Source organism: Natator depressus, chromosome 20 (genome assembly GCF_965152275.1).
Source record: "Natator depressus isolate rNatDep1 chromosome 20, rNatDep2.hap1, whole genome shotgun sequence".
NCBI classification, from domain to species: Eukaryota; Metazoa; Chordata; order Testudines; family Cheloniidae; genus Natator; species Natator depressus.
This window is the reverse complement of record NC_134253.1, coordinates 23697137-23724035: the sequence shown is the minus strand read 5'-3', so window position 1 is coordinate 23724035 and position 26899 is coordinate 23697137. Positions and strand designations below refer to the sequence as shown.

General features: G+C 61.3%; 1 protein-coding gene across 3 annotated transcripts; it reads right to left on the bottom strand.

The window, feature by feature from the left end:
• SLC25A23 (solute carrier family 25 member 23) lies at positions 1 to 26899 on the bottom strand. Of its 3 annotated transcripts, none has more exons than XM_074935461.1 (10): positions 26576 to 26898; positions 21688 to 21814; positions 15058 to 15145; positions 14151 to 14262; positions 11152 to 11310; positions 10517 to 10669; positions 10034 to 10141; positions 8824 to 8991; positions 8196 to 8346; positions 1 to 1010 (listed from the first exon to the last, which is right to left on the bottom strand). In XM_074935461.1, exons 1-10 carry the CDS (start codon positions 26768 to 26770, stop codon positions 895 to 897), a joined length of 1377 nt encoding a protein of 458 aa, XP_074791562.1. In that variant the 5' UTR covers positions 26771 to 26898; the 3' UTR covers positions 1 to 894. The 3 variants fall into 3 exon arrangements, with proteins under 3 accessions (XP_074791562.1, XP_074791564.1, XP_074791561.1); XM_074935460.1 differs by lacking the exon at positions 1 to 1010 and adding an exon at positions 6787 to 7326 and having other exon boundaries at positions 26576 to 26897; XM_074935463.1 differs by lacking the exons at positions 1 to 1010; positions 8824 to 8991 and adding an exon at positions 6785 to 7326 and having other exon boundaries at positions 26576 to 26899.

The window sequence follows — 26899 nt, the reverse complement described above, 5'->3', positions numbered from 1 at the left end:
CTGCCAGCACCAGGCCCCCCCTGCTAATCCTCCAGGCCACTCTGGGCCTGAGCGGCCCCCCACAGCTCCCCGCAGGCCCTGAGTGCAGCCCAGACCTGCCGGGGGCCAGGGGAGCAGGTGCTCAGGCTGTGTAGGGCACCATAATTGGTAGTGACGGCCCTGGCTATCCCCCAGGCTAGTTCTGAGATGTGGCCCCTTTAAGAACATCAGACCCAGCTGGAAATGGGCAGGGCCAGGAGACTGAGTCATGTGACTGCCCGCTGGGGAGTATAAAAGGCTCCCAGCTGGGGCAGGGGAAGGTTAGTGCAGGAGAGGGCTCTAGGGAGGAAGGAGTGGAGTGATGTCTAGGGGGTGAGGAGGTGGGTTGGGTGACCTAGAGACTGGGGAAACCCACAGCTGGTCTTGGGGGAAAAGGGTCTGATGTAATTTGAACTGGCTTGAATTCAGGAAATGAGAGACCCTGAGACTGGAATGCTGCCACTGGGGGGGTATTTGCCATATTGGGGGGGGGGCCCACTGGCTTTGTCTCCATTACCTTGACCCTTAGCTGTATCCACAGTTGTGCCAGTTTCACTTTAAGCTTCCAGGGACAGAGACTCTCCTGTTGTGCTGGGTGCTGTACAGACCCAGCTCAGCAGGTTCCTAGCCTGTATCTAGGGCTCCAGGGTGTGAGTGCGATAGAAATTAATAACTTGGCCAAACACCTTTCCAACCCTCCATCGTCCTGGGAGCACCCTCCACCCCGAAAACCCCCTTTTGCTGCGGGCCGGGAAGGCCACCAAAGCCGGGCGGTTTGGAATCAGTCGTGATAATCCCTTGCGCTTCTCTAGGGCTTTTCATAGCTTTACATCAGCGGCTCTCAAAGTGCTTTAACAGGAAAAAAAATCAGTGTTGTTAACGCCATCTGTAAAATAGGGAAACTGAGGCACACAGCAGGGTGGTCACTTGCCCAAAGTCATCCAGCCAGCCAATGGCAGAGGTGGGAATAGTACATCCGCAGCAACAGCAGCCTGAAAACAGAATGATTTCTTATTTGGAAATGTTGCTCTCTCGCGTCAGGGGAGCTGTAGGCTGGCTGCGGATGCCAGCCCCAACTGGGGAATATGAGGGCTGCGAGGAAACTGAACTACGACTCCCAGGAGGCACTGCAATCAGGCTCCGCCATCTCCCACTAGAAGGGGAGGTCACGGTGCATCATGGGAGATGTAGTCTGACAAGGGAGCCTGGCCTGTAGAGGAGAATTCTGCCACCAGTAAAAAAAAAACCAACCCTTTTTTCTTCCATGTGGAAAAATTTCACCTAAAATTCTCTCATGTTCACTGAATCTTTTCCTCAAAAGTCTTTATCCCAAACACCCCTCCCCCTTCCTTTTCTTTCTTTTAAAGGTTCCCGTAACCAAATTTCCCCCTGAAAACCCAGTTTGGGGGCACCACCCCCCCCCGGCCTCCCCCATTTTGACAGGGGCGGATCCCATGTTCTGTTTTAAAATAAACCAAACCAAACCAAACCCCACCCAATCTTTTAGTCTTCTGTGATAGCCTGGGACTGAGCACGAGGTGGCATTAGGCCGTTTGTAGTTGCAAGCTCACGGGCAGGTGGCAAGCTCTCAGCCAGCGTGGGCTGGATTGTGCCAATCTGGGCCCGTTGTTTGACCCATGAGCCAGTGCCCCTCGTGCTGTGGCTCCGCTCCGGCCCTTCCAGGTATCGCCGCTAAATCCGGCCCCTGCTCAGCCTGGGAGCCCTGCAAACGGGTCCCTCTGCCGCCCGCATTGTCTCCCCATGGGGCGTCGGTGCCGCCAGGGTAAGGGCTTTGCTGTGAGCCAGCCGTGGGGGCTTCGGTGGCCACTTGGCGTCACAGCAGGGCCCAAGATGCCATGGGGGAGGGTTGCCCCATTGCATAGATCCGGCGGGGTGCCCCCTGCTGGTCACCCATGGGATTGCTGGGAAGGGATGCTAAACTTGGTGGTGGAGTTATGGCACCGTGCCCCTGCTAGTTGAACTCTCTCTGGCCTCTTCCCGACCCTTGAGTCTCCAGAGACATGTGCGTAAGGGGGATGTCTGACCTTGGGGGGGGTCACACCCTCCCCCGGGGTCTGCTTTGCACCAATAGATACACCAGTGCCACCTTCACCAGGGTGAGGGGGGGTGTCACTCTGGCACAGGGGAGCTGCCATGGTGGGCTGGGCAGCAGGCTCACTGGGGCTTGGGGAGCTTGGCGTGCCAAGGGTGAGGCTTTGAGTGCCCACGCTGGGTCATAGACCCCATTCAACCAATAGAGATTCCCCCCTCCGAAGCCATAGGGGTTTGTGCTGTCAGACCTGAGTTGTAGCCTGGTTGTTGTGGTGAAGTGATGACCTGGACCACGGTGTGTCATAGTCCCTACAGAGCTAACAGCTGAGGGAGAGTCCCTGATAGCTCAAGCAATAAGGGCCTGTGCTTTAGGAGGGTGATGGTCTGGATTCCAGCCATGCTGCTACAGAGCTTTAGTTACCAAGCGATTTGCCCCAGTGCTGCAGGGGAACTGCTCAGCCTTCACCTTGAGCCCATGTGACGGAGAGGCGGGAGCTGATCGCTTGCCCACAGGCCCTGGGTCCTGCAGGCCCTGGAGCTCCAGGCTGGCCCTTATGTGGCACCCCATCCTGGCAGTGCCTCAGAATGAACCTACCCCAAGACAGCTCAGGGTTAGTCTTCACTATTTTGCAGACTGGGGGAAACTGAGGCACAGAGAGATTAAAGCACTGCAACCCAAGGCGTCTGTGGCAGAGGCAGGAATTGAACCCTCACCGTGCATCCTTCTAAGTCTTAGACAGGAGCATGGATTATCAAGGTGGGCGTTACCCTGGTCAAATCTTTGTGCCCTACAGGCTTCAGCATGATCTTGGGGGCGAGTGCAAGCGGGGGTGGGGATCTCTAGTTCCCGTGGTTATCTGAACTCTGCTACCCGTGACACGGAGTCTAGACCCCCAGAGACACAGCCCCTGCATGGAAGAGCTACCCAGCTAAACAAGGTGAGCCAAAGGAGGGGTTGCTCTGAGGAAACTGAGGCCCAGATAGCCTGACTAATTCAAGGGCTGGTAGCGGAATATGGGGGCAGAGCCGGGAGTCACACCTAGGCCTCTGAGGCTACTGGAGCGGGTTGTTCCACGGCCATGCGGCTGCAATGCTCTGTCCTCCTAGCCATGGCAGCTGGGAGAGGCCCACCCACTCAGGTGCCCTGGTGGCTGTGGTTCATGCATCTGGCCGAGGGGGTGGCGCCTGCCCCTGTGGGGGAGCCTGGCTGATGTGGTGCACGGAGCTATCCCAGCCCCTCACTCCCATTAAAATCCCCCCAGCTCCCTCCAGCGACAGAACAAGGAGGAAAGTTTAGAAAACTTTATTAGCTCTTTTTTCCCTTTGAAGTGGCAGCCCCCCGGCCGCAGAGTCGGGCCTACCAGCCAGCCCTGCAGCCAGCACATCGGCAGGCAGGCGCGGGGCAGCGCCAGGCCCCGCTGAGATGGGGCGAGCGTCGTGCTCTTCCCACCGGTTACTGGCCACCACGCAAGGCACCACGGAGCAAAGCTGCTGGCTCCGGATGGGGTCAGGCGTCCTCAGCTCCAAGGGGAAATGCTAGGATGGCGAAACTCAAACTCTGCCCCGCCCCAGGTGCTCACAGCGCCTCCCACTGGAGAGGGACCAATTGCCCCTTGGGAAGCCTGTTTGCCCCACACTGGGGGAGGGCTGTTATTCTTCTGCCCCACACTGGGAGGGGCTGTTTCTGGCCCCCTCCAAGAACCTGCCTCTGCCCCCTACTATCTCCTTAACCCTTTGTGCCTCTCATCACGCGAACCTCGAGCGGGGAAGGGGGGAATTAAATAAGATTAAAGCAATAATAATAAGCTTCAAACAGTGCCAGGAGTTTGCAGTGTCTCGCTCCCCCCCCCCACCCCAAATGGGCTCCTTCCCCACCCGTGTCACAACTTCCCCAGTCCTCAGCTGCTCATCACCTGCTCTTACATTCTGGGAGCAGGCCCCTCCCCACAGCCTGCCCATACACAGCCCCACACTCTCAGAGGAAGGAGGGGGACTCCTTCCTGACGCCCAGACCCCCAGTCGCTGCACCCCCCCAGGCTCTGCAAATATTGCTTGGGGGTGCCCCCAGGCGAACAGTCTCTCTGTTGCTCTCTAGTGGTCAGATTTGGTATGGCTGCTCAGGAGTCAGCTACTGCGAGTGAGCAAAACAGTCCTTTGGCTTAATTAGCAGAGGAGCCTGCATCAGTCGCGGGTTTGGTCCCAGCCAATGACCCAGCTCGGGGGGACGGAGGGGGGGGGGGTGTTCCACCCAGACTTCTGCTCTGGTTTTACTGGGGGAGCTCACCCCACTGATGCCCCCCCCCAAACACAAATCAATCCCACACTCCGCTCAGTCCTGGCTGCCAGAAGCAGAGACTGGACAACCGGCAGTGCTCCATTTGTGCCAGGGCTCGGCCGTTCAGAGCCCCGGCCCCCCTGGGCTTGCTGCGTTAGTTATGAAAGTAAAAACAAAATTTTTGCTTGAGCACCGGCACCTCTTTCATTGCAAATTAAGCACTGAGGCCAGGAGCTGGATCACTCGCTAATCACTCAGTTCTGTTCGTTCCCTCTGAAGCACTTGGCACTGGCCACTGTCAGAAGACAGGACATCGGGGTAGATGGGCCATAGGGCTGACCCAGTATGGCCGCTCTTATGGTCTTCTCTAGGGGCCCCCTTCCACCAGGGAGTCTAGGACACCCTCACAGGACTAAAGGGTTCTGTAACTCCCCCCCACCCTCCCGGGGCCTTGGCTCGGAGCTGGCGTCAGCAGGACGGGAGAGGGGCAGGCTGGCCAAGGACTGATGCGGAAAAATGTCTGCATCCAAGGTCTGGGGGGGGAGGGATCTGCTAGAGGGTCGAGATGGTGACTGCTGGATCCAAGCGGATCCCAGTGGAGCCATTGCAAAGAAACGGCCGGGGAGCCCGCAGGCGGGCGCTCTACCGAAAACCCCGATGCAAAATCATAACACAAGAATATTCTGTCTGTGGGATCCACCCTCCCCGGCGTGGGGGGGGGGCACAATCTCCTGCCTCGGTACCTGAGGGGTGGGGCCTCCACATGGGCCACAGAAAACCAGGCAGAGTCCGTAATGGGCCAGAGTTAAAACCCTCCCTGTGCAAAAGAGGCCGATGCTTTCCGTGGTGTGTGCCCCGGGGCTCCCCCTAGGGGAGCTGAAGAGAGGGGCGGGGGTGCTGCCCCCTTAGTGGATGGAATTTCACATGTGCTCAAGTATGTGTACGTGGGGGCAGTGCGCATGCAGCTGGGTGAAGCTGCCCCCTGCAGGTTAGAATGGCACCTCTGCCCAAGGTTGGGGCGGGGGGGGGGTAGAGCAGCGTGTGTGTAAAACGCTGCCCCCTGCTGGACGGCCTGTCACTCCTACGTGCTGCGAGTGGCAGGGGACCCACTGGGGTTGAAGAACGCTGCCCTCTGCTGGATGGGATATGTCAGAGCGGCTCGTGTGCGTGTTTGTGTGGAGAGAGGGGTGGGTGTAGGAGGGCAGCTGTGTGCATGCCATGCTGCCCCCTGCTGGATAGGATATGTCACAGCGGCTGGTCTGCACATGCCCAGCACTGCCCCTTGCTTGGGTGGAATTTCACCCCCATCTGCCCTGGCAACATTGCCCTGGGGTAACCCACGGGCTGGGCTTGGCTACACTGGGGCCACAAGCCCTCACTGCATCCCACCCCACCCTGGCTAGGGGACGCTGTGTGGCTCACTCTGTGTCCCGCCTCGCAGTGGGGCCGTGCCCACACCACTCGGCTTTTAGCCTGTCCATTGTGCCAGGGCCGCGCCCTGCCTCAACCACTGCCCCGTGGCCCCAGGTGCCAGGAGGCCAGTGGGTCTCCCCTGGTGCTCAGAGGGAGATCTGCTTGGTGTGTGGAGGGGAGACCTCTGAGGCTGCCAGGCTTCCCCCAGGTAGGGGAAGAGGCTACCAGTGACAGGTCTCCCCTGCCTAGGCGGGGGCAGAGAGAGACAATGGGTGGCCATGGAGGAAGAGCTGGAGCTAGCCCTGATTTCAAGGTAGCCCCCCAGGCAAGTCACATGTGGCCTCCCCCTATTGCAAGGTCCATGCACACGCACGTGTGTTTTAGGCTGCAGCCCCTTGGGGGATCCGGTGCAGTGCCTGGGCTGGGGGGAGTTGCAGGGGGGTCCAGCTGCGCTCTGGTAACGCTACTTGGGGGGTGACCCTCTCTACAGGAGGGGACCCCCAGTGGGATCCAGTGGGATCACTATGTCGGCGAGTCCTTCTAGAAGGATTCCCCTAGAGTCCTGTATCATTGGGGGGGGGAGTGGCTAGTGGAGGACTCTCCATTGGGATCCAGTGTTGGTGCTGATTGGAGGGATTCTCCCGTGGGATCCAGTGTCAGTACTGAGTCAGGGGATGCTGATTGGAGGAGTCTCCCCTGGAATCCAGTGTCAGTGCTGATTGGACGAGTCTCCCCTGGAATCCAGTGTCAGTGCTGATTGGAAGAGTCTCCCCTGGGATCCCCTGACTGTGCTGTCTCAGCGAGTGCTTGGGGGGCAGGAGGGGGGCAGCAAAGCCCCCAGTGCAGGAAACATGCCATGCCCCAGGCCGTAGCATGCAGGGAACGGGGTTGTGCATGTGTCACGTGCTTCCAGGAGCGATGCCCCCTTAAGCAGAGCTGGGGGCTGGAGTGGGGGGGGGGAGCTTGTCAAGTCTCAAACTAAAATTAGCCAAAACCTGAGCCTTGTATTAATCCCCTCCTCACCGCCCCCAATGCCCCGGGTCTGCTCCTAGCCCCCACACCCCCGGCAAAGGGTGCCCCCAGCAGCCATGCTCTGAGTGGCAGAGGTGGGGCGAGGGGTTCCCCTTTCCGGGCACGCTCAGAGGCAACGCCCCCGGGTTGCTCCTGGATTTGGTCCTCTGGACCGGCTCAGCCCTGCTGCATCGGAGGAGGGGTGTGTGTGGGGGCGGGGTGTAGCTGAGACCTCTCAGCGTCCCTCTTAACGCTCCTGGATCCGGAGCCCCCACCGGCCCAGATCCTGCTCCGTCAGCCTCCAAAGTGCAGCGAGGGGGCAGGGGGCAAGCCCTAGGGCAGGGGCATCCGTGCCCCGCCAGGCCGGCGGGTTCATCTGGACGTCACGCCCAGCACCTGCTTCATGTTCTCGTAGACCACGTAGCTGATGCTGACGGCCGGGATCACTTTCATGAAGTTGGGGGCGATGCCCCGGTACAGGCCCAGCACCCCCTCCCGCGACAGGATGTGCTTGAAGAGGCCCAGCATGGTGGGCTGCGGGGCGCCCTCGATGGAGGCTGGGGGGAGAAGGGGTCCCGGTCACTTCCTGCCACTCACTGTCACCCCCACGAGCACGGCCTGAGGCTCAGTTACACTCAGGCTATGGGGGAATGGGGGGGGCGGAATCTCAAAAATCTCCCTGTAATAGGGGACTTTCCCCCCCAGCTTTTAGGGGGCTTTGCCCCAGCCCTGCTCCCAGGCTCCCACGCAGCAGGTGGCTTGGGAGCATTGCCAGAGCATGCCGTGCTACTGCAATTCTCTGCTCCGCAGGGCCCACGGGGCGAAGCATGAGTTAGAGCAGCCCCAAGGCTGCTCTTGTTGACACAGAGAGCCAGGCAGAGGGCCCCAGCAGCTGGGTACGCAGCAATATGCCCCAGGGATGGCTTGCCCAGCATGGAAATGCAGCTGCCTCTGGGGTGAGGCACAACAGCTGGGCACAGCAACGCTGCACAGGGACGGCTCGTTCTGGTGCTGCAGCTGACCTGCACTGAACTCCCACTCGCTCCTTGCCCCACGGATCTGCCCCCAGGCGCTGGTCCAGGGGAAGTGCTGTGGGGAGGGGCGGGGAGGGCTGAGCACGGGAAGACCCCGTCTCTCCACTAGTCAAGGCCCCAGACCGGGAAGCAGGGAGCCCAGAACAGGGGCTGCTGCTGGTCCCCCAACCACCCTGGCTGCCTGGTCTGCTGGCCCATGGGGATTGGACCACTGGTTCTCCTAGCCCATAATGCACCTGGGTCAGCTGCGCAGCTCATGGGTCCTGCCCTGGGATGCAGAAATCTCCTCTGCTTTCGGAGTCCTTAGGCCACGCCCATCCCCGGGGTTTCTGGGCCACTGCCCCAGCCCCCCCAAGGGCATCCCTCACTCAGTGCATGTCCCCCAGTCTCACCTTGGGCTTGCATCCGGGTCCTCACCAAGGCCAGGGGGTAGCTGGCTATCTGCCCACAGGTGCTGGACATCGTCCCGCAGGCCAGGAGCACCAGGATGCCGGGGTCCGCTGTGTTCTTGCTGTACTTCTGAAGCCACATGTTCTTCAGCGTCTACAGGAGGGAGGAGAGGAGACCTGACGAGGGGGTGGATGGATGCCGGGAGGGGCTACAGCAGAGGGATGGGAGTTGCAAGGGATGGGGGGCTGCAGCGGGATTGGCAGTGAGGACTCCTGGGTTCCTCTGCTGGCTCTGGGAAGGGAATGGGGTCTAGTGATTAGAGCACGGGAGGACTGGGAGTCAGGACTCCTGGGTTCCACCCCCAGCTCTGGGAGGGGAATGGGGTCTAGTGATTACAGCAGGAGGGCTGGGAGTCAGGACTCCTGGGTTCCACGACCAGCTCTGGGAGGGGAGTGGGGTCTAGAGGTTAGAGCAGGAGTGGGGCCTGGAAGTCAGGACTCCAGCGTGTGACAGATGTGCCCACGCTAAGCTCTCAGACCCTGACACCCAACGGTGGGGGAGGAGCCTATTGGCAAACAGACTCCACCTCCTCCACATCATTTGCAGGCCTGTGGCCCCGCGGGCCCTGACCTCGTAGATAGCCAGGTCGATGCCAGCGTAGGGGATGATGCCTAGCACATTGGGCAGGTAGCCCTTGTAAAAGGCCCGGATTCCCTCCTTCTGCAGGATCTTCTTAGCACAGTCGGCCATCCCCGAGTATTGACCCGTCTTCCGCAGGGTCAGCCGGGTCTTCAGCACCTGGGAGACCGGATTCGTTCAGGATAGCGAAAACGGCAAGGGGCCCTTGCCCGCCACTCAAATGCAGCTGCCTCTGGGGTGGGGCACAGCCACGGGCTAGCCGCATAGCAATGGCTCAGCCGGTACTGAAATGTAGCTACCTCTGGGGTGGGGCAGGAAACCTTTTTGACAGAGTAGCTTAGGACTGGAATAAGGAATCACCGGAAGGACTGAGGGAGGGAGAACGGCATTTCTCGAGCTGGGATCTGGCTTGGGCACTGGTGCTAATGTCCCGATAGCCATTCCTATAAGGAGCTTCAAGGGCTCTTTAACCATCATGGGCTCGCAAGCCTGAGATCGTACAGCTCACGTGAAAGGCACTTTCCCCCGGGGCCTCATGCTGGGCATTGGGGCCAGCACCGATTGCAAGGGGAGAGCTCCCCCTTGTGAGCCTCCCCCCGACCCTGCAGCACAGCACCCCCTAGTGCTGCACTGACTGTGAGGAGAGAGCGCCCCCTACGGAGCGCCCTCCCACAGCACAGCACCGCCTAGTGCCACAGCTGGATCAGCACTGGCTCTGGGCACCTGCTCCCCCGGAGTACAGCACTCTCCAGTGCCTAGTCTGAGAGAGAGTGCCCCCTACCGAGTCCCTCACAGCCAGCGGACGCCCCCCTCCTGGATCATGCCTTGCAGCCCCCCCAAACACGAGTCTGTACTTATCCCGTTACCGCAGTCTCTGGCCTTTCCCAATCTTCAGGGTCTTCAGGCAGGGTGCTGCTCACGCTGCTATTACCCCATTGTACAGCTAGAGAAACTGAGGCAGGGAGGCTGGGGGACGTGCCCAAGGTCACACGGCCAGTCAGTAGCAGAGCTGGGACCTGAATTCGGGTCTCTTGAATGGCAGGCCCGGGCCTTAACCATTCCTCTGATAACACCCCAAAGTCCCTGCTTTCATACAGGACAGGGGAGCTTTCAAGGAGGCCAGGCTGTAGCTACCGCACTGGATGCAAACCCTGGATTGGTGCCCCCTAGAGGTGGCTCGGCGTCCACGGGGGGGCCTTACCTCCATGGGATAGATGATTGTCTGAGCAGTGGCACCGGCCAGCGAGCCGGCCACAAATCTTTCTTGCACCCGCAGCGTCTCCTGCTGCCCACGAATCGCCCGCTTGATCTGGGATGAGAAACAGCAGATCAATCGCCTGTGCCCTGAAGGCATTTTCCAGTTTGTGATCCACACCCCACCTTTTAGTGGGCAAAGGCAGGTGCTGGGTCGTACCATGGGGTCCCAGGCTGTAGTCCCACGGGAAAGATATTCTGGGGGTGGGGGGAAGTTGTCTGCATTTGGATGAGCTTGGAGACCGTGAGCCAGGATTCCTGGGTTCTGTCCCCAGCTCTGAGAGGGGAGTGGGGTCTAGTGGGTTAGGCTAGGGGGGCTGGGACTCAGGACTCCTGGGTTCTCTCCTTAGCTCGAGGAGGGGAGTGTAGATGCCCTGACATCCCTGTATCTGTACTCCTCCCCGCGGGGCTCCAGGCCCCCGGCACCCACCTGCTCATAGGCCATGAACTTGATGGCAGACTCAGGAGCGATCTTCAGCACATTGATCCCGTTGCCGCGCCAGAGCGAGCGGACGCCCCCCTCCTGGATCATGCCTTTCAGCCCCCCAAACACGTTCATGTTGTTGGTCTTGGAGGCGTGAACCTGCGCCAGAAGTGCCGCAGCATCAGTGCCCGGGGAGGGTGCCCCGCCTTGGAGGGGCTGGATGCCCAGCCTCGTTAGGAACCCTGGCCTCATGGAATGCGGCCACCTCTGGGGTGGGGCACGGCAGCTGCTTAACACCTGCACAGCAATGTATCCCGAGCCTGCACGTTCAGTGCTGAAATGCAGCCACCTCCGGGGTGAGGCCCCCCGATCGGTCTCACTGCCCATCTCCAAACCCCCTCTCCTTCTGCCATGTCCTTTTGGAGATGGGGTGCCCCAGAACTTCATGCAGAATTATGGGGTGCATTTGTGGCACCCCCTGGGGGGGGCAGCCCCGCTGTACCAATGCCCAGCTGCTGCTACATTCCACCCCACGCACATGCCCATGGGCGTCACTGCAGGGTCAGACTATTCGGGTGCATAATGCCCACTTCCCTATAGCCACGGCCCGAGCAATGAGTTGGGAGCCTTTTATTACTTACCTGCATGAAAACTTTAAGCCGGTCCAGCGGGGCGGTTCCGGTTCTGGAGACGGCCCCAGCCATGGCGCCCGCGAGCAGCTGCTTCCACCACATCCCCGTCTTCTTCTCCTTCTCGGAGAATTCGTCAGGGACGGTAAGGCACTCGCCGATGTCCAGGACCTGCCGGGAGAGGCGAGCGGATCAGAACCAGAACCCCACGGACAGTGCAAAGCTCTGGAAGGAAACCCCCAAAGAACAGCACCCCCTGGCTGTTATCAGCTGACCTCAAAGTGCTTCACAAGGGAAATCAGTAACATTTACCCCCCTTTTACAGGTGGGGAAACTGAGGCACAGAGGGTGCGGGGGGAGGCAGAAGTGATTTGCCCTAGGTCACCCAACAGGCCAGCGATAGAGCCAGGAACGGAACCTGCACCCGGCCCCTAGTGGGAAATTCTCCCCCTACCCCCGACACCATCCGGGCTGCATCACCTAACCTGACCTCACGCTGGCCTTGCAGCTTGTCCAGGGTTGGGTTTCATTAACTTGGCCATTCATTGTGTCTCACAGCCCCAAGGGAGGCGAGCGAGTGGGGCTCCTCCTGCCAGGACCCCATGGGGCAGCTGGTGGGGCCAGGGTGGCAGGGAAATCCGTGGCCGGACTGCAGCTCCGGCATGAGTTACAGGGGCTTGGCACCGCTGAGCAGCAGGAAATGGGTCTGCCGTGGCCATTGGCTTCCTCCCCCATGCTGCTGGACCCCAAAGCCAGGCACTGACTAGTGGCCTATATGAGGCGCAAGCCTACTCCTCTCTTGGGGGAGCCAGGCTGAGGATTTAAGCCATCTCTATCGCCGCGTGCCAGGAGTCTCCTCTGGGCACCACCCGTTGGGCTCACATGTCGAGGGAGCCCATGAACGCCGAGAGCCATGCAGCACCAGGCTCGGAGCCCCTCTCTGGTAGGATTAAAAATTCAGGTGTGCAAAGCCCCTGAGACAGCCCTGTGGCTGCCTGGAGCCCTAAGAATGCTGCTTCCTATTGACGGAGTCCCGTGCCAAGGAGGATTGCCAAGCGCCTCGCAATGGTAGGGTGTCACCGCCGTTATACAGATGGGGAAACTGAGGCACAGACCTGGCCAGCGTCACACATGGAGACAGTGGCAGAGCTGGGAATAGAACCCTGAATTCTAACCTCTCCCTGCTCTAATCCCCTAGACCCCACTCCCTTCCCAGAGCTGGCGATAGAACTGAGGAGTCCTGGCTCTCAGCCCCCTGCTCTAACCACTAGAGACCACTCCCCTCCCAGAGCTGGGAACCCAGGAGTCCTGGCTCTCAGCCCCCTGCTCTAACCACTAGAGACCACACCCCTCCCAGAGCCAGGGATAGAACCCAGGAGTCCTGGCTCTCAGCCCCCTGCTCTAACCACCAGACACCACTCCCCTCCCAGAGCTGGGGACCCAGGAGTCCTGCCTCCCTGCACGCAGGTGTTGTTTAATGAGTCCAGCTGGCAGGAAGTGGGGGATGGACTGAGTTGCGGATGACTAGCCACATGTCCTACCCGTTGGGGATCACCCAGGATAGACTCCAAGCCCTGGGGGCGTCTCTGCTCAGCCTCCCACAGCCCGGCCAGCTCCTGGAGCCTCGGGAGCCCCCCGAGAGCGGCCCTGTGGAGCACGGTGGGGCACGCTCCAGCCGGATCCCCTGCAGCTGATGAAGGTTCCTCCATGGCAGGGCGAGCGGAGGAAGGTGAGAGTGAGTGTGGAGGGCAGGGCAGGCAATAAAGCCTCCTAGAAATCCCTCTAATGAGATTAGGGGGCTCTGCGGTGGAGGAGGGACTTGGACAGAGCTTTGCCCTCTACCTCATCCTGCCGTTTGTCTTTACGGGGAGGGGGAAACTGAGGCACAGGGAGGGGCAGGGACTTGCCCGAGGTCAAGAAGAAAGCCCAGGAGTCCCGACTTCCAGCCCCCCCACTATAACCACTGGACTCCACTCCTCAGCTCCCAAATCCAAGGAATAGAACCCAGGAGTCCTGACTCCCAGCCCCCCCGCTGTAACCACTGGACTCCACTCCTCTCCTGAAGCTGAAGACAGAACCGAGGACTCCTGAGTCCCAGCCTTCAGCGCCAACGCTGGAGCTATCCACTCCCCTCCACCGCCCGTAAATCAGGGTTAAATATATCGCAGCCTGTTTGCTGATTGCCAGCTGAGATTAGCCCAGGAAGAGAAACAGCCCTTCCAACTCCCAGCACTGGCCTCCTCCCAGCTGCCCTGGCCTCCGGTCACCTGCTAAGAAGGGGGCTGTTGCCCCCTTGGATCAGGGATGGGACAAAGGGACGGGTTAGGTCACGGCTCCCTGGGGGAGAAGGTGGGGGCAGGGGGGGCTGCTCAGTCTTAGTCATTGAGCTCTTCGGCGGACTGGGATGCGTTGGGCTTGTCCCCTCTGCCGCCGCTCAGCACCTTGGTGGCAGGAATAGAACCCAGGAGTCCTGACTGCCACCGGCCCCTCCACCCCACCTTGCCCTAACTCACTAGACCCCAGTTCCCTCCCAGAGCTGGGGAGAGAACCCAGGAGTCCTGCTCCCAGCCCCCTGCTCTAACTACTAGACTCCCCTCTCAGAGCTGGGGAGAGAACCCAGGAGTCCTGCTCCCAGCCCCCTGCTCTAACTACTAGACTCCCCTCCCAGAGCTGGGGAGAGAACCCAGGAGTCCTGCTCCCAGCCCCCTGCTGTAACCACTAGACTCTCCTCCCACAGCCAGGAATAAAACCCAGCAATCTGGATTCCTAACCCCTCTCCTGTCCCTCCAATGGCTGGTCCTATTCCAGCCCAGCCAGGCACCCTCAGGTTGGGGACACGAGCCGGTGGGTCTCGGCCTAGTTCCCGATGGAGATACGAACCGGCGCATTGATGGAGTGCGTTGGCTGGGCAGTGAGGGGTACCTGGGGGTCTCCAGGGACCGGCCGGGAGCTCCCAGCTGGGAAGCAGAGTCTGGGCTCCCGGCCGAGGACCGGCCCTAGCCCCACCTCACCATGGAGTGCTTCCAGTAGTGGACGACCTCCTCCATGTTCTCCAGCGGGTTGAGGATGAAGTGGTCTCTCCACTCGTGCCAGTCGATGGTCATGGTGCCGTCTTTGTCCATGCTGCCAGGCAGACCACAGCCGCGCCCAAGGTGAGGGTCGGTTCACATGCCCTGTCCCTCGTCCCCCGCCCCCCTCGCTGGCCCGTACCAGCCCCCACCAGCCCAGGGACGCAGGTGGCTGTGCAGACGCTCAGCCACCGAGACCCCCACCGAGTGGGGGACGGGGGAAGCAGGTTTTATTATCCCCAAGTCACAGGCAGGGGCAGCTGAAGTACAGAGCTACTCCCCCCTGTGAATCAATGGCAGAGCTGGGAATAGAACCCAGGAGTCTGGGAACCCAGCCCCCTGCTCTATCCACTAGACCCCACTCCCCTCCTAGAGCTGAGAGTAGAAGCCAGGAGTCCTGGCACCCTGCGCCCCCCTACTCTACCCACTGAACCCTGCTCACCTCCCAGAGCTGGGGAGAGAACACAGGAGTCCTGGCACCCTGCGCCCCCCTACTCTACCCACTGAACCCTGCTCACCTCCCAGAGCTGGGGAGAGAACACAGGAGTCCGGGAACCCAGCCCCCATACTCTACCCACTGAACCCTGCTCACCTTCCAGGGCTGGGGAGAGAACCCAGGAGTCCGGGAACCCAGCCCCCATACTCTACCCACTGAACCCTGCTCACCTCCCAGGGCTGGGGAGTTCTGGCTCCCAGATACCCCCCTGCTCTACCCCACTAGACTGCAGCAGTAACGAATGCAGCTTGTTTGGCAGAGCTGAGGCTGATCTCACTGGAGTTGCGAGCAGACAGCGGGGCAGGGTTTGGGGGCGTACAGCGGGGGGGGGGAATTGGGGGCCCCTGGTCTCACCTTTGAAGGATTTTCTCTGCCTGCTGCAGAGAGATGTAAACTCCGAGGCTGTGGAATGTCTGCTGGATCTCGGACACGTCGATGTGGCCTGGGGCACAAGCACAGGGACCATGCAGGTCAGCAGGGACAGTGGGGCGGGGGGTGGATTCAGGTGGGGCTGGGAGGGGGGTCCTACTGGGCTATAGAGCTGCACACAGAGGGCATCAACAGAATAGCAGGTGGGGGGGCCGACAAGGTGTGGGGAGCTGTTTCTACATCCCATCCCCCCCACGCTGCATGCCCAGAGAGATCAGCGAGCAGAGCTGGGGCCAGGATGGCTGGGGGGGGGCGGGATGGGTTTGGGGATGCATGCCGTAATAGCGAGTGGGGAGAGGAATCTGCCTACCCAACACTTAGGTTCCTGCAACGAGCTCCCCAGAAGGGGGTGCTGGCATCCCACCTGGAAGAGAGGGGTGGGGTGGGGAGCTGGGTGGGGGGACAGCCGGGGAGGGGCCAATCCAGGCTGCAGCCAGTGAACTTGCGAGGGGCTGGGAGCTCCTAAAAGCACCAGGTCTGCCCAGAGGGGGAGGAACGGGGCTGGGGCACTCACCCAGCCCTGCCTCAGCCCCCAGAGCCCCAGCCCCAGTCTGCCCTGGGCTCAGCAGCTGGCGTCTTTAGGGGGTCCTGAGCGGGTGGGAGGCAGGATGGGGGCAGGGAGGGAGGGGCAGCTGGGCTCCCGGTGTGAGGTCTGGATCTGCGGGCGGGCGCGTGCGTGGGGCCATGCATGCATGTGGGCATGGGTGTGTGTGGGCCCAAGGCGTGTGAACACGCGGGTGTCTCTGGCCCTGCACGGTGAGACATCCGAGCAGACCCTCGTGTCTGTGCACGCATGTGCGTCTGTGCAAGCGTGTGCCCCCTCTCTCCATGTGCACCCCCAGCTGCGTCCTGCCCGGCGGGCCCCACTCTGTGCGGGGTGGAAGAGCGATCCAAGGTGGAGGGTGAGCCCAGAGGGGAGGCCAAAGAGGGAATGGGACTGAGGGGAGGGCAAATCAAAGTAAATCCTATCTGGAAGAAAGAGTGAGAGAAAAAGAAAATGAAAGAGTGCGGGGGGAGCGGGGGGGATGGAGAATCACTGAGAAAACACCTTCCCTAGGGAAAGACGGAGGAGGGGTACAGGAAAACGGAGGAAGAGAAGGAAAAAGGGAACAGAGGGGAAAGTGGAGAGAAATGCTGCACTGAAGAGAAATTTATCTGGGTGCAGCTCTTCACTGGCCACCCTGGTGCAGAGATTAAAGCCACCCTGATCGATCGGCTGGTGCCTCCCCAAGCCGCCACATGGGCAACCACCTGCTGCTGTCCCAGCTGAGCACAGCCCAGGGCCCAGCACTTGCAGCTGCCAGCTCTGCCAACACGGTGCTCTGCCAGAAGAGGCAGAGGGGCAGCTGATAGGTCTCGCATGTTTACACGCACTCCCCCCCCCTCCAGTGCTAACAGGAGCCAGCCACCCTGTGCACATGCTCGGCGGGGCCCAGGGAGGCTTCGGTTCAGGGCCCCTCACCCCCACCTGGGCAGGGATCCCCAAGATCAAACAGCCGCAGGCCTCCGTGAGCCACCTCCACGTGCTGGCCAGGAGGGGCCTCCTACATAAGGGGCTCAGTTCAGTTCGGAGAACTAAGGTCCTTAGCATTAATCCCCAGCTGATTTCCTTGCCAGGCCCTTAGCTAGAGGCTGGGGACATGGCCTCTCAGCCGCTGAGTCCAGCTGGCAGCATGGAGCCCAGCGTGGGAAGGGCTGAGATCCCAGGGGCATGGAGCAGCCGGCGCAGAGCGCAGGGAGGGGATGGTGCAGGATCCGGCCCTAGGAAGTTCTCGGTCTGCGTGGCATGGGGCACAGAGAGAGGGCTCGGAGCTGTCTGCTTTGCCGTGGTATCGTCTACCCACCCTCTGCCGGCCCCATCCACCCATCCTGTGCCAGCCCCATCCTTCCATCCACCCACCCTCTGCCACTCCCATCCCAAGATCATTCATCCATCCAATACTATCCCAGTAACCCCTGAACCAGAGAGACGAGAGCTAACCTATCCCCATCCATCCCGCACCCCCCTACATAGGCGGGAAGGGTGGCCCAGGGGTTAGAGCACTAGCCTGGGATCTGGCAGAGCTGAGTTCAATTCACTGCTCTGCTACAGACTCCTGTAGTGCTGTGTGCCTCAGTTTCCCCCATCAGGACGATGGGGCTTGTGAGGCGCGCAGACGCCATGGTAACAAGACCAATAATTAGTACCTACGTGAGACCTCGGTCTCTCATCAGTTCTAATATCCCTGTTCCCATAGTCGCTAAACGTGAGAGAAAATCTTAAAGTGACTTTCAACTTCAAGTGCTTCCGCACATGGGAGACGCAGGGATCGCTTCCAGCCGGCTCTGGCGACGCGGCCACCTCTGGGGTGGGACGTGGCGGCCGCCTGCCAGCACACGGCAGCGCTGCACTGCAGCCCAGGGCGGGCTGCAGAGGATAATCCTGAGCCAAGAAGAAACTGCAAGGGGGAGCTGAGGTCAGTGGAATTTAATCAGGGAATGGGGCCAATAATATCCATGTCACTCGCAAAAGTGATACAGAATCTGCAGTCGCTGCCCAGACCTTAGCTGTAACAGAGCACCTCCTCCTGGGGCTTTGGGGCCAGCCCCCACTGGGAGGGGAGAGCTGCCCCTACCCTGCAGCACAGCGCCCCCTAGGACCACGCTGGGGTTCGCACTGAGTGCCAGGGGAGAGCGCCCCCTAGCGAAGCCCCACCCTGCAGCACAGCGCCCCCAGTGCCACGCTGGGGTTAGCATTGAGTGCCAGGGGAGAGCGCCCCCTCGCGAACCCCCACCCTGCAGCACAGCTCCCCCTAGGGCCACGCTGGGGTTCGCATTGAGTGCCAGGGGAGAGCGCCCCCTCGCGAACCCCCACCCTGCAGCACAGCTCCCCCTAGGGCCACGCTGGGGTTCGCATTGAGTGCCAGGGGAGAGCGCCCCCTAGCGAAGCCCCACCCTGCAGCACAGTGCCCCCTAGGGCCACGCTGGGGCAAGCACTGACTACTGGGGAGAGCGCCCTCCCGAGGGACTGGCTGATTCCTGACCCAGGAGGAAAAGCAGCCCTTAGGGGCACCCAGCACCACCGCCTGCTACTTGGAGGTCTCCCAGCCAAGCAGTGACCCTGCGTAGCCCTGTCTAGCCCCGGTGGGCACGGCAGGCACTGGCTGGGTGGCCGGGTTACCCCCTGGTAGGTGTCTCTCCGAGCTGACAGCGCCAGTGGAGGGAGAACTGAAAAGCCACCCACCCTCCAGGCTAAAAATTGCCAGGGCGTGACGCCAGCTGTGCCTGCTTCTCATCTCCCCGCTGCCCACACATGGCACGGCATCCCTGCCCCCTTTGCCATCCCGGGCTGGCGCCCACCCCAGGGGACCGATCCAAAGGGCCAGAATGGGGAGCGAGGGCTCCAGCTTCATCCTTGATAGGGGCTGCGGGGAGGGGGCAAACTCCCACCCCCAAGCTCCTGGCTGGGAAGGGGAGGGGTTAAAAAGAGCCAGGTGGGGGTGGGGATCAAGTGGCTGGGAGTCCTTTAATTCCCTGGCACCAGCCCAGATCCATCCCTGTCTCAGGCTGGAAGCTGCTTCCAATCTAACGCCCTGCACCCCCCTCGCCATGTGAACCGAGTTGGTTGGGTCTCAGTCCGGCTCCTGACCCCAGGGCCCCATTGAAGGGACCCATGGGCTGGCAGTCCCAGCAAGGAGGCCCTGGACGAGAGGGGGATGAAGAGATCGCATAAGCCAGGGGCACGGTGTGTGTTGTTATGGTAATGCCCAGAAGCCTTCAACTGAGATTGGGGGCCCATGGTGCCGGAAACAGGAGCCCTGGCTCCCAGAGAAACCCAGAAGTCCTGGTTCCCAGAGTCGAGAACCTCCCTGCTCTAACCACTAGACCCCACTCCCCTCCCAGAGCCAGGGATAGAAGCCAGGAGTCCTGACTCCCAGCCCCGCCCCCCCACTCTAACCACTAGACTTACTGGGACATATTCCCTTCTCACTACCACCAGTGTAAACGCAGAGTCGCTCCACTGATTTCAAGAGGACTCCGTCGGGTTTACACCCAAAGGTAACCAAGCCCCCCATATTTATATCTCACTCATCATGAGGCCTCAGGCCTTAGACCCAACTGGACTTGACCCTCAACCCTGTCTCTCTAGGGGGGCCAGATCTCATCCATAACCATCGACGCAGGGCTCCGCACCCATCCCCCAGCACCCCCTGGTTCACCCAGGCGACAGGGAGCTTTGGACACCTGCCACCCCCTGAGCAGCCAGACGCAACAGGAAACCGGTCTGAAACCGAGAGGGGAAGAAGCTCCTAGAGAGACAGAGACCGACCGACCCTCTCCTGAGCTGGGGATAAAACCCAGGAGCCCTGGCTCCCAGCTCCCCCCTGCTCTAACCACTAGACTCCCCCTCCTTTCCCAGAGCAAGGGACGCTCCCATTGGAGACACAATGAGCAAAGATCGGGACGCTGCCATCAGGGGCTCATCACCTGTTAGCAGGTGAACAGGGACGTGAGCAGCCCCGGGCGGTGCTGAGCCTGGCACCGGGCCCCGTCCCATTCAGGATCGTCCCTTCAAACACAATGGGGCTCCTTGAGGGAGCAACCCAGGGGCCTGGGTGGGGCTCGTGGGAGTCAGATTCGGCTGGTGACAGCCTGAGGGAACCAGGGAAGGAAGCTGGAACGGACCAAGACAGGCCCAATCCTCTGTCCCTCGGGCCCCTCCAGCAGTGCAAAGGGGACCCCGAAGAGTCCCCCCTGCTCAACGGGGGGGGGGTCCACCCGGCTGCTGCGGAGCTGGCACATGGACCCTGCTCCCAGGCCCCTGGCACGGGTGGCGGATCTGAGCCCCATGCCCAGGGGACAGACGGGGGCAGCATCAGGGACTGGGTGGGGACATGACTAGGTGGCCCTGGGGCGCATGAGGGGAGTGGGGCCCGGTGGCCCTGGGGAGCGGGGGTGCTGGATTCCTCTGTGCCCTGGCGATTCTCTGCCCCGCAGGGGCCACGGAGAGCAGATGCAAGGAGCCCAAGCCCAGATCCCCAGGCTTCGAGCCATCTTGGCCCCCACCACTGAGTGTAGGGCCTGGAACAACCAGGGCCAGAGAGAGAGAGAGAAAGTGGGGGGGGGGAAGAGAAGCCGGAGGAGGACCAGAGGAGGGCAGGGCTTGGGGGGAGAAAGAAAGAGAGGGGAAAAAGGGAGGGAGGGACTAAAGGGGGAGAGGGAGCGTTGGGGTGGGGGATGGAGGGAGGTATGGAAGTGGGGGAGGGACTGTTGGGGGAGCAGTGGGGAGGGGGATGGGGAAAGGGGAGGGAGGGGCCGTTGGGGGAGCAGTGGAATGGGGGATGGAGGGAGGGAGAAGGGAGGTAGCGGAGGCAATGGGGGAGGGAGGGGAGGTTGGGGCAGCAGTGGGGAGGGCAACGCAGGGAAGGGAGGCGGCGGAGGGCAGGGGGAGGGAATGTAGGGAAGGAAGGGGGCAAGGGGAGCGGGGGGCAGGGGAGGGGAGGCAGGGAAGGCTGTGGGGGCAGGGGGAGGGCGACACAGGGAAGGGAGGCGTCAAGGGGAGCGGGGGGCAGGGGGAGGGAACGCAGGGAAGGGAGGCTGTGGGGGGCGGGGGAAGGGACGCAGGGAAGGGAGGTGGCGGAGGGCAGGGGGAAGGAACGCACGGAAGGGAGGCTGGGGGGGCGGGGGGAGGGGACGCGGGGAAGGGAGGCGGCGGGGGGCAGGGGGCAGGGGAGGGAAAGCAGGGAAGGGAGGCTGTGGGGGGAAGGGGGAGGGCGACGCAGGGAAGGGAGGTGGTGGGGGGAGTGGGGGGGGGCAGGGAGGGGACGCAGGGAAGAGAGGCTGTGGGGGCCGGGGGGAAGGGACGCAGGGAAGGGAGGGGGCGGGGGGCAGGGGGAGGGAACGCAGGGAAGGGAGGCTGTGGGGGACGGGGGGAGGGGACGCGGGGAAGGGAGGCGGCGGGGGGGCAGGGGACAGGGGAGGGAAAGCAGGGAAGGGAGGCTGTGGGTGGCGGGGGGTGGGGGCAGGGATGCAGGGAAGGGAGGCGGTGGGGGGCAGGGGGAGGGAAAGCAGGGAAGGGAGGTGGTGGGGGGCAGGGGGAGGGAAAGCAGGGAAGGGAGGTGGTGGGGGGAGTGGGGGGGCAGGGAGGGGACGCAGGGAAGAGAAGCTGTGGGGGCCGGGGGGAAGGGACGCAGGGAAGGGAGGCTGTGGGGGGAGGGAACGCAGGGAAGAGAGGCTGTGGGGGCCGGCGGGAAGGGACGCAGGGAAGGGAGGGGGTGGGGGGCAGGGGGCAGGGGAGGGGACGCAGGGAAGGGAGGCGGCGGGCGGCGGGGGGCATGGGGAGGGGACGCAGGGAAGGGAGGCGGTGGGGGGCGGGGGGGGCATGGGGAGGGGACGCAGGGAAGGGAGGCGGTGGGGGGCGGGGGGGGCATGGGGAGGGGACACAGGGAAGGGAGGCGGCATGGGGGCGGGGGGCATGGGGAGGGGACACAGGGAAGGGAGGCGGCATGGGGGCGGGGGGCATGGGGAGGGGACACAGGGAAGGGAGGCAGCGGGGGGCGGGGGGGGCACGCGTACCATCGTTGTTGCGGTCCAGGCTGTGGAACATGAGCCGCAGCTTGCGCTCTCGCTCCTGCAGGTAACACACGAACTCCTCAAAGTCCAGCTCGCCGTCCTGGTCCGTGTCGCCCTCGCGCAGGATCTCCTGGGGGGACAGCGGGTGTGAGGACAGGCCGGCCCCCCCCATGCCTTGGACCTGCTGCCCGACATCCCACCTCGACTGCTGAGAGCCAGGACTCCTGGGTTCTAAGCCTGGCTCTGGGAGGGGAGTGGGGTCTAGTGGTTAGAGGGGGAAGGGGGCATCCTCTGTGTGTGACACTTGGATTGTGGGAGAAGGTGTGTTTGTGGCAGAACACACGCACCGGCGGGGTGGTGGTGGTGAGAGGGTGTGTATCCCCCGAGGAAATATCAGATTGGTTGCATGTGTTACTGTGTGTGAATGCAGGGAGGCGGGAGGGTGAGTGTGCAAGGTTGTGTGTGAGCTGAGTGTGCAAGGGTGCTCGGACGAGCCTCCATAGAATTGAGAGAGTTTGCAGGGCAGATTCCCATGCACCAGGATGCCAACTGCAGGGAATTGCCCCCGCCCCCGCATCCCGCTGGGTGGCGTTACCCACCCGTAGGGAGCACCAGGCAGGGGCAGGAGGGTGGACTGGGGCCCGTGCTGGAAAAGCCAAGGCCGAGTGCTCCTGGGAATGTCTCCCCCTGACAATGACAGAGTTGTTATTGTACCTGAGCTGAGGCCGCCTCTTACACACCTGGCTCCTGGCCAACCCAAATATTCCCAGCGTCACAGGGGAGGTCTCCACCCCCGCGCAAAACCCAGCTCTACAAAGTGCCAGGATCCCCATTTCCACCAGGGGAAACTGAGGCACAAAGTGGGGAGGGGACTTGGCCAGGAAGAGAACCCAGGAGTCCTGCCTCCCAGACACCCCTCCTCTAGCCAATGGTCCTGAGACAGTCCGCTGACCCATGCTGCCCCTTGCCCAGGACTCCAGAACTGGGCTTGGTTTGGATCTGGATTCCACCGGGCCTCAAGCACCAGTGTCCAAAGTGGGGTTTGGATAAGAGCCCTCTGTGCTCTCCCCGCACCCCATCGGGACCTTGTGGTGGGGCAGGGGTCCATGGCCCAGGTAACCGGAACCAACAGCCCCACGCTGGCCTCTCTGGCTTTGCCACAAGTCCCTCGTTATTCAGGCCTGGATCGGGCCCACCTATTTTCGGCTTGTTCTGTTTACATTCCACATGCCGGTCCGGCTCGCTTGCACGTCCCAGCCGCTCTGTGAGAGGGGGAGAAGGAGACGGGTGGCGGGCGGAGGCGGACGTGAGGGCACGTTTTGGGCACTTGTTCCGTGAGGCATTTCCAGGCACGTGCAATCAAGACAGGCTGGAAATTAGGTAATCCAGGGCTTGGAGTAAGGGGATGAGGAGTCAGGACTCCTGGGTTCTATTCCCAGCTTTGGGAGGGGAGTAGGAGCTAGTGGTTAGAGCCAGGGGCTGGGAGTCAGGACTCCTGGGTTCTGTCACAAGCCCAGGGAGAGAAGTGGGAAGGATTGGGAGTCAGGACTCCTGGGTTCTATTCCTATCATTGCCACCAACTCCCTGTGTGAGTTTGGCAGAATGCTCTTTGAGCCTTTAGTGAGAGAACTCAGGGTTTGGGGACGGGTGCTAGATTGGGGCACGGGGAATCCAGTAGATCCCCATCCTCTGTGGTTCTGTGATAGTAAAGAGGCCACGAGCAATGGGCTAAAAATAAGGCCGGAGACATGGCCTATTTATACCTCCCCATGTTTGTCTGTATGTTTCATTCGGAACCCCCCCAGCTCCGTTTCCCCGACACTGGGCTTCCTAAGCAGAGGGGTCCACGGCTACTCCCGCCGAACCGATTGGCTGGAGCCTGGGGGGGCAGAACTGGGGGTGCAGAATGGACTCAGCTGGCCAGAGGGTCAACCCAGGCTGGAAAAGCCCTGCCCAGTCGTGCTCACCACCCCCAGCTGCTGCAGGCTGGGCCTGGCAGATTGTGCCGTCTAGCGGCACAGAAGCGTATGCACGGGGGCACGTGAGCGCACGCGCACTTGGTTATGAACACGCAGACACATTCACGGGGTGCACGCACACAAGACTGCACGGGGGCACGTGACCATGCACACACTTGCCTGAGGACACATGGGCACACGCATGCATGAGGGCACCACCAGGCAGGGCCATAAAGCACGTGTTCAAGAGGACACAGCAGCACACGCATGTCGAGGCCCACTCATGGAAACGGCCGCACCCCTGCAGAGGGGTGCACACACAGGCATGCACATATGCACCTGGGCACATGCATGCACAGACACGGGCTTGCACATGGAGAAACAGGCAGACACACCTATGGGGTGCAGCCATGCATGAGGAAGCTCACGCAGGAACAGCTATGTACACATGGACATTTGCACACCCTCCTGTGGTTTGTGGGATAGTAGAATGCCCCCCTCCCCCATGGGTAAAGCTAGGAGGACCCCAAGCAAAGACCGAAGTACCCTGAATTACCCAAAATACCCGGTTTTGTTCAATATCTTCATTAATGATCTGGGGGATGGTGTGGATTGCACCCTCAGCAAGTTTGCAGATGACACTAAACTGGGAGGAGAGGTAGATACGCTGGAGGGTAGGGATAGGATACAGAGGGACCTAGGCAAATTAGAGGATTGGGCCAAAAGAAATCTGATGAGGTTCAACAAGGACAAGTGCAGAGTTCTGCACTTAGGATGGAAGAATCCCATGCACCGCTACAGACTAGGGACCGAATGGCTAGGCAGCAGTTCTGCAGAAAAGGACCTAGGGGTTACAGTGGACGAGAAGCTGGATATGAGTCAACAGTGTGCCCTTGTTGCCAAGAAGGCTAACGGTATTTGGGGCTGTATAAGTAGGGGCATTGCCAGAAGATCGAGGGACGTGATCGTTCCCCTCTATTCGACATTGGTGAGGCCTCATCTGGAGTCCTGTGTCCAGTGTTGGGCCCCCCACTACAAGAAGGATGTGGAAAAATTGGAAAGAGTCCAGCAGAGGGCAACAAAAATGATTAGGGGACTGGAACACACGATTTATGAGGAGCGGCTGAGGGAACTGGGATTGTTTAGTCTGCGGAAGAGAAGAATGAGGGGGGATTTGATAGCTGCTTTCAACTATCTGAAAGGGGGTTCCAAAGAAGATGGATCTAGACTGTTCTCAGTGGTGGCAGATGACAGAACGAGGAGCAATGGTCTCAAGTTGCTGTCGGGGAGGTTTAGGTTGGATATTAGGAAAGCCTTTTTCACGAGGAGGGTGGTGAAGCACTGGAATGTGTTACCTAGGGAGGTGGTGGAATCTCCTTCCTTGGAGGTTTTCAAGGTCAGGCCTGACAAAGCCCTGGCTGGGATGATTTAGTTGGGGTTGGTCCTGCTTGGAGCAGGGGGTTGGACTAGACCCTCCTGAGGTCCCTTCCAACCCCGATATTTTATGATTCTATGATTCAGGGAGCACTTTCTGGACAAATGTCTAGCAAGGGGAATGGGAGGCCTTCAGGACTCTTGGGTTCCACACCCACCTCTGGGAGCAGAGGAGGACTCCTCGCTGTGCGTGTCCATATACAAGTGGGTGTGGGCTCACCTCCCCCGCCATGAAAACACCCGTGCATGTGCGTGTCCCTCATACACGGGAGCCCCGGTTCACATACAGCTTGTGTGCGTGCTCACACGCCCCACGTGTGTTTGCGGGCATACAGCTGTGTCGGTGCACGCCATCACACGTGTGGTCACGTGTACGTGTTTGCGCTCGTGCCTGCCACGCAGGCTGAAGTGTGTGTATGCCTCTGTGCATGTGCCCTCAGTCAATCATTTCCCTGCTTGCATGCAAGATCTTCCCACTCACTGAGCCCCAGGTGTCCCTCCCCAGAGGCGGGCGCTGTCCCACCAGGGGAGGGGACTCTGATAGCTCCCTCTTCCTTGGAACAGGGCACAAATGGGGTCGAAGTCTTAGGGGCTAGGGGAGAGAGGGTCCCCGCTTTGCACCCCATGACCCCAATGCCCATCCTCTCCTGGATGCATTGACACGGAGAGGTCAAAACAACATCTCCCAGCTGGAAAGCCCAGCCCTTTAGCTGAGCAGTCCCCACTGCTGAGAGATACTGGGCCCCCTGAACATCAGTGGGACAGAGGAGGCGGGGTTCCTGCCTCGCCCCATCTCAGGAAGGGAGCTGGAGGAGAGGGAAGTAGCTCCCAATGTCACTGTCCCTCTCCAGCTCTGCCTGTTGCTCCTGCTGCCCTGGCAGAGCATCTGGCTCAGGAGGTACTCAAAATGGGAAGCAGCGGGGTATAGTGGTTAGAGCAAGAGGGAGCTAGGAGTCAGAACTCCTGGGTTCTATTCTCAGTTTGGGGTGGGGGGCTGTAGCACTTAGAGCAGGAGGAAGCTGAGAGCCAGAACTCCTGGGTTCTATTCTGTTTGGAGAGGGAGCGTCTGGTGGGTTAGAGCAATGGGGGCTGGGAGCCAGAACTCCTGGGTTCTATTCTGTTTGGAGGGGGAACAGTCTGGTGGGTTAGAGCAATGGGGGCTGGGAGCCAGAACTCCTGGGTTTTATTCTGTTTGGAGGGGGAACAGTCTGGTGGGTTAGAGCAATGGGGGCTGGGAGCCAGAACTCCTGGGTTCTATTCTGTTTGGAGAGGGAGCATCTGGTGGATTAGAGCAATGGGGGCGGGAAGCCACAACCCCTGGGTTTTATTCCCAGCCCTGCCACTGATTCACTGCATGACCCTGGGCATGTCCCTCCCCCCCACCTTACTCCATGCCTCAGTTTCCCCACTGTACAGTGAAGCTGTGACAGTCCCTGCCAGCCAGAAGGCACCCTCAGCCCCCTGGCTCCCCCAGTGGCAGGGGCCCGTCCCGCCCTTACCTGTTCAGCTTGGGAGCTGGCATTCATGCCCATCCGTGCCAGGCCCTCCCGCAGCTCGTTGATGTCCACCCGCCCGTCCTTGTTGGTGTCCAGCTGGTCGAAGAGCTCGGCCCAGTGCTTCTGGCGCTCGGGGTCCCGGCTGTCCTGGCACAGCGCCCGCCACGGCGCCGGCCCCCCATCCCGGGCACCCCGCATGGCGGCGCCCCCCGCTAAGCCCCAGGGCTGGGGGGACCCCGCATGCCAGACCGGCGGGCTGGGCTCCTAGCGACTCCGAGCCCGTCCCCAGGGGCTGGGGCTGGGCTGCACGGCCCGGCGCTGCATGGC

Excerpts from the sequence above, each read along its gene's own strand:
- SLC25A23 (XM_074935460.1), bottom strand. The coding sequence starts at position 26,770 with ATGCGGGGTGCCCGGGATGGGGGGCCGGCGCCGTGGCGGGCGCTGTGC. Across the intron at positions 15,146-21,687 it reads CCTGGACCGCAACAACGATG|GCCACATCGACGTGTCCGAG; the intron begins GTACGCGTGCCC and ends CTTGTGCCCCAG. Across the intron at positions 14,263-15,057 it reads GCAGAGAAAATCCTTCAAAG|CATGGACAAAGACGGCACCA; the intron begins GTGAGACCAGGG and ends TCTGCCTGGCAG.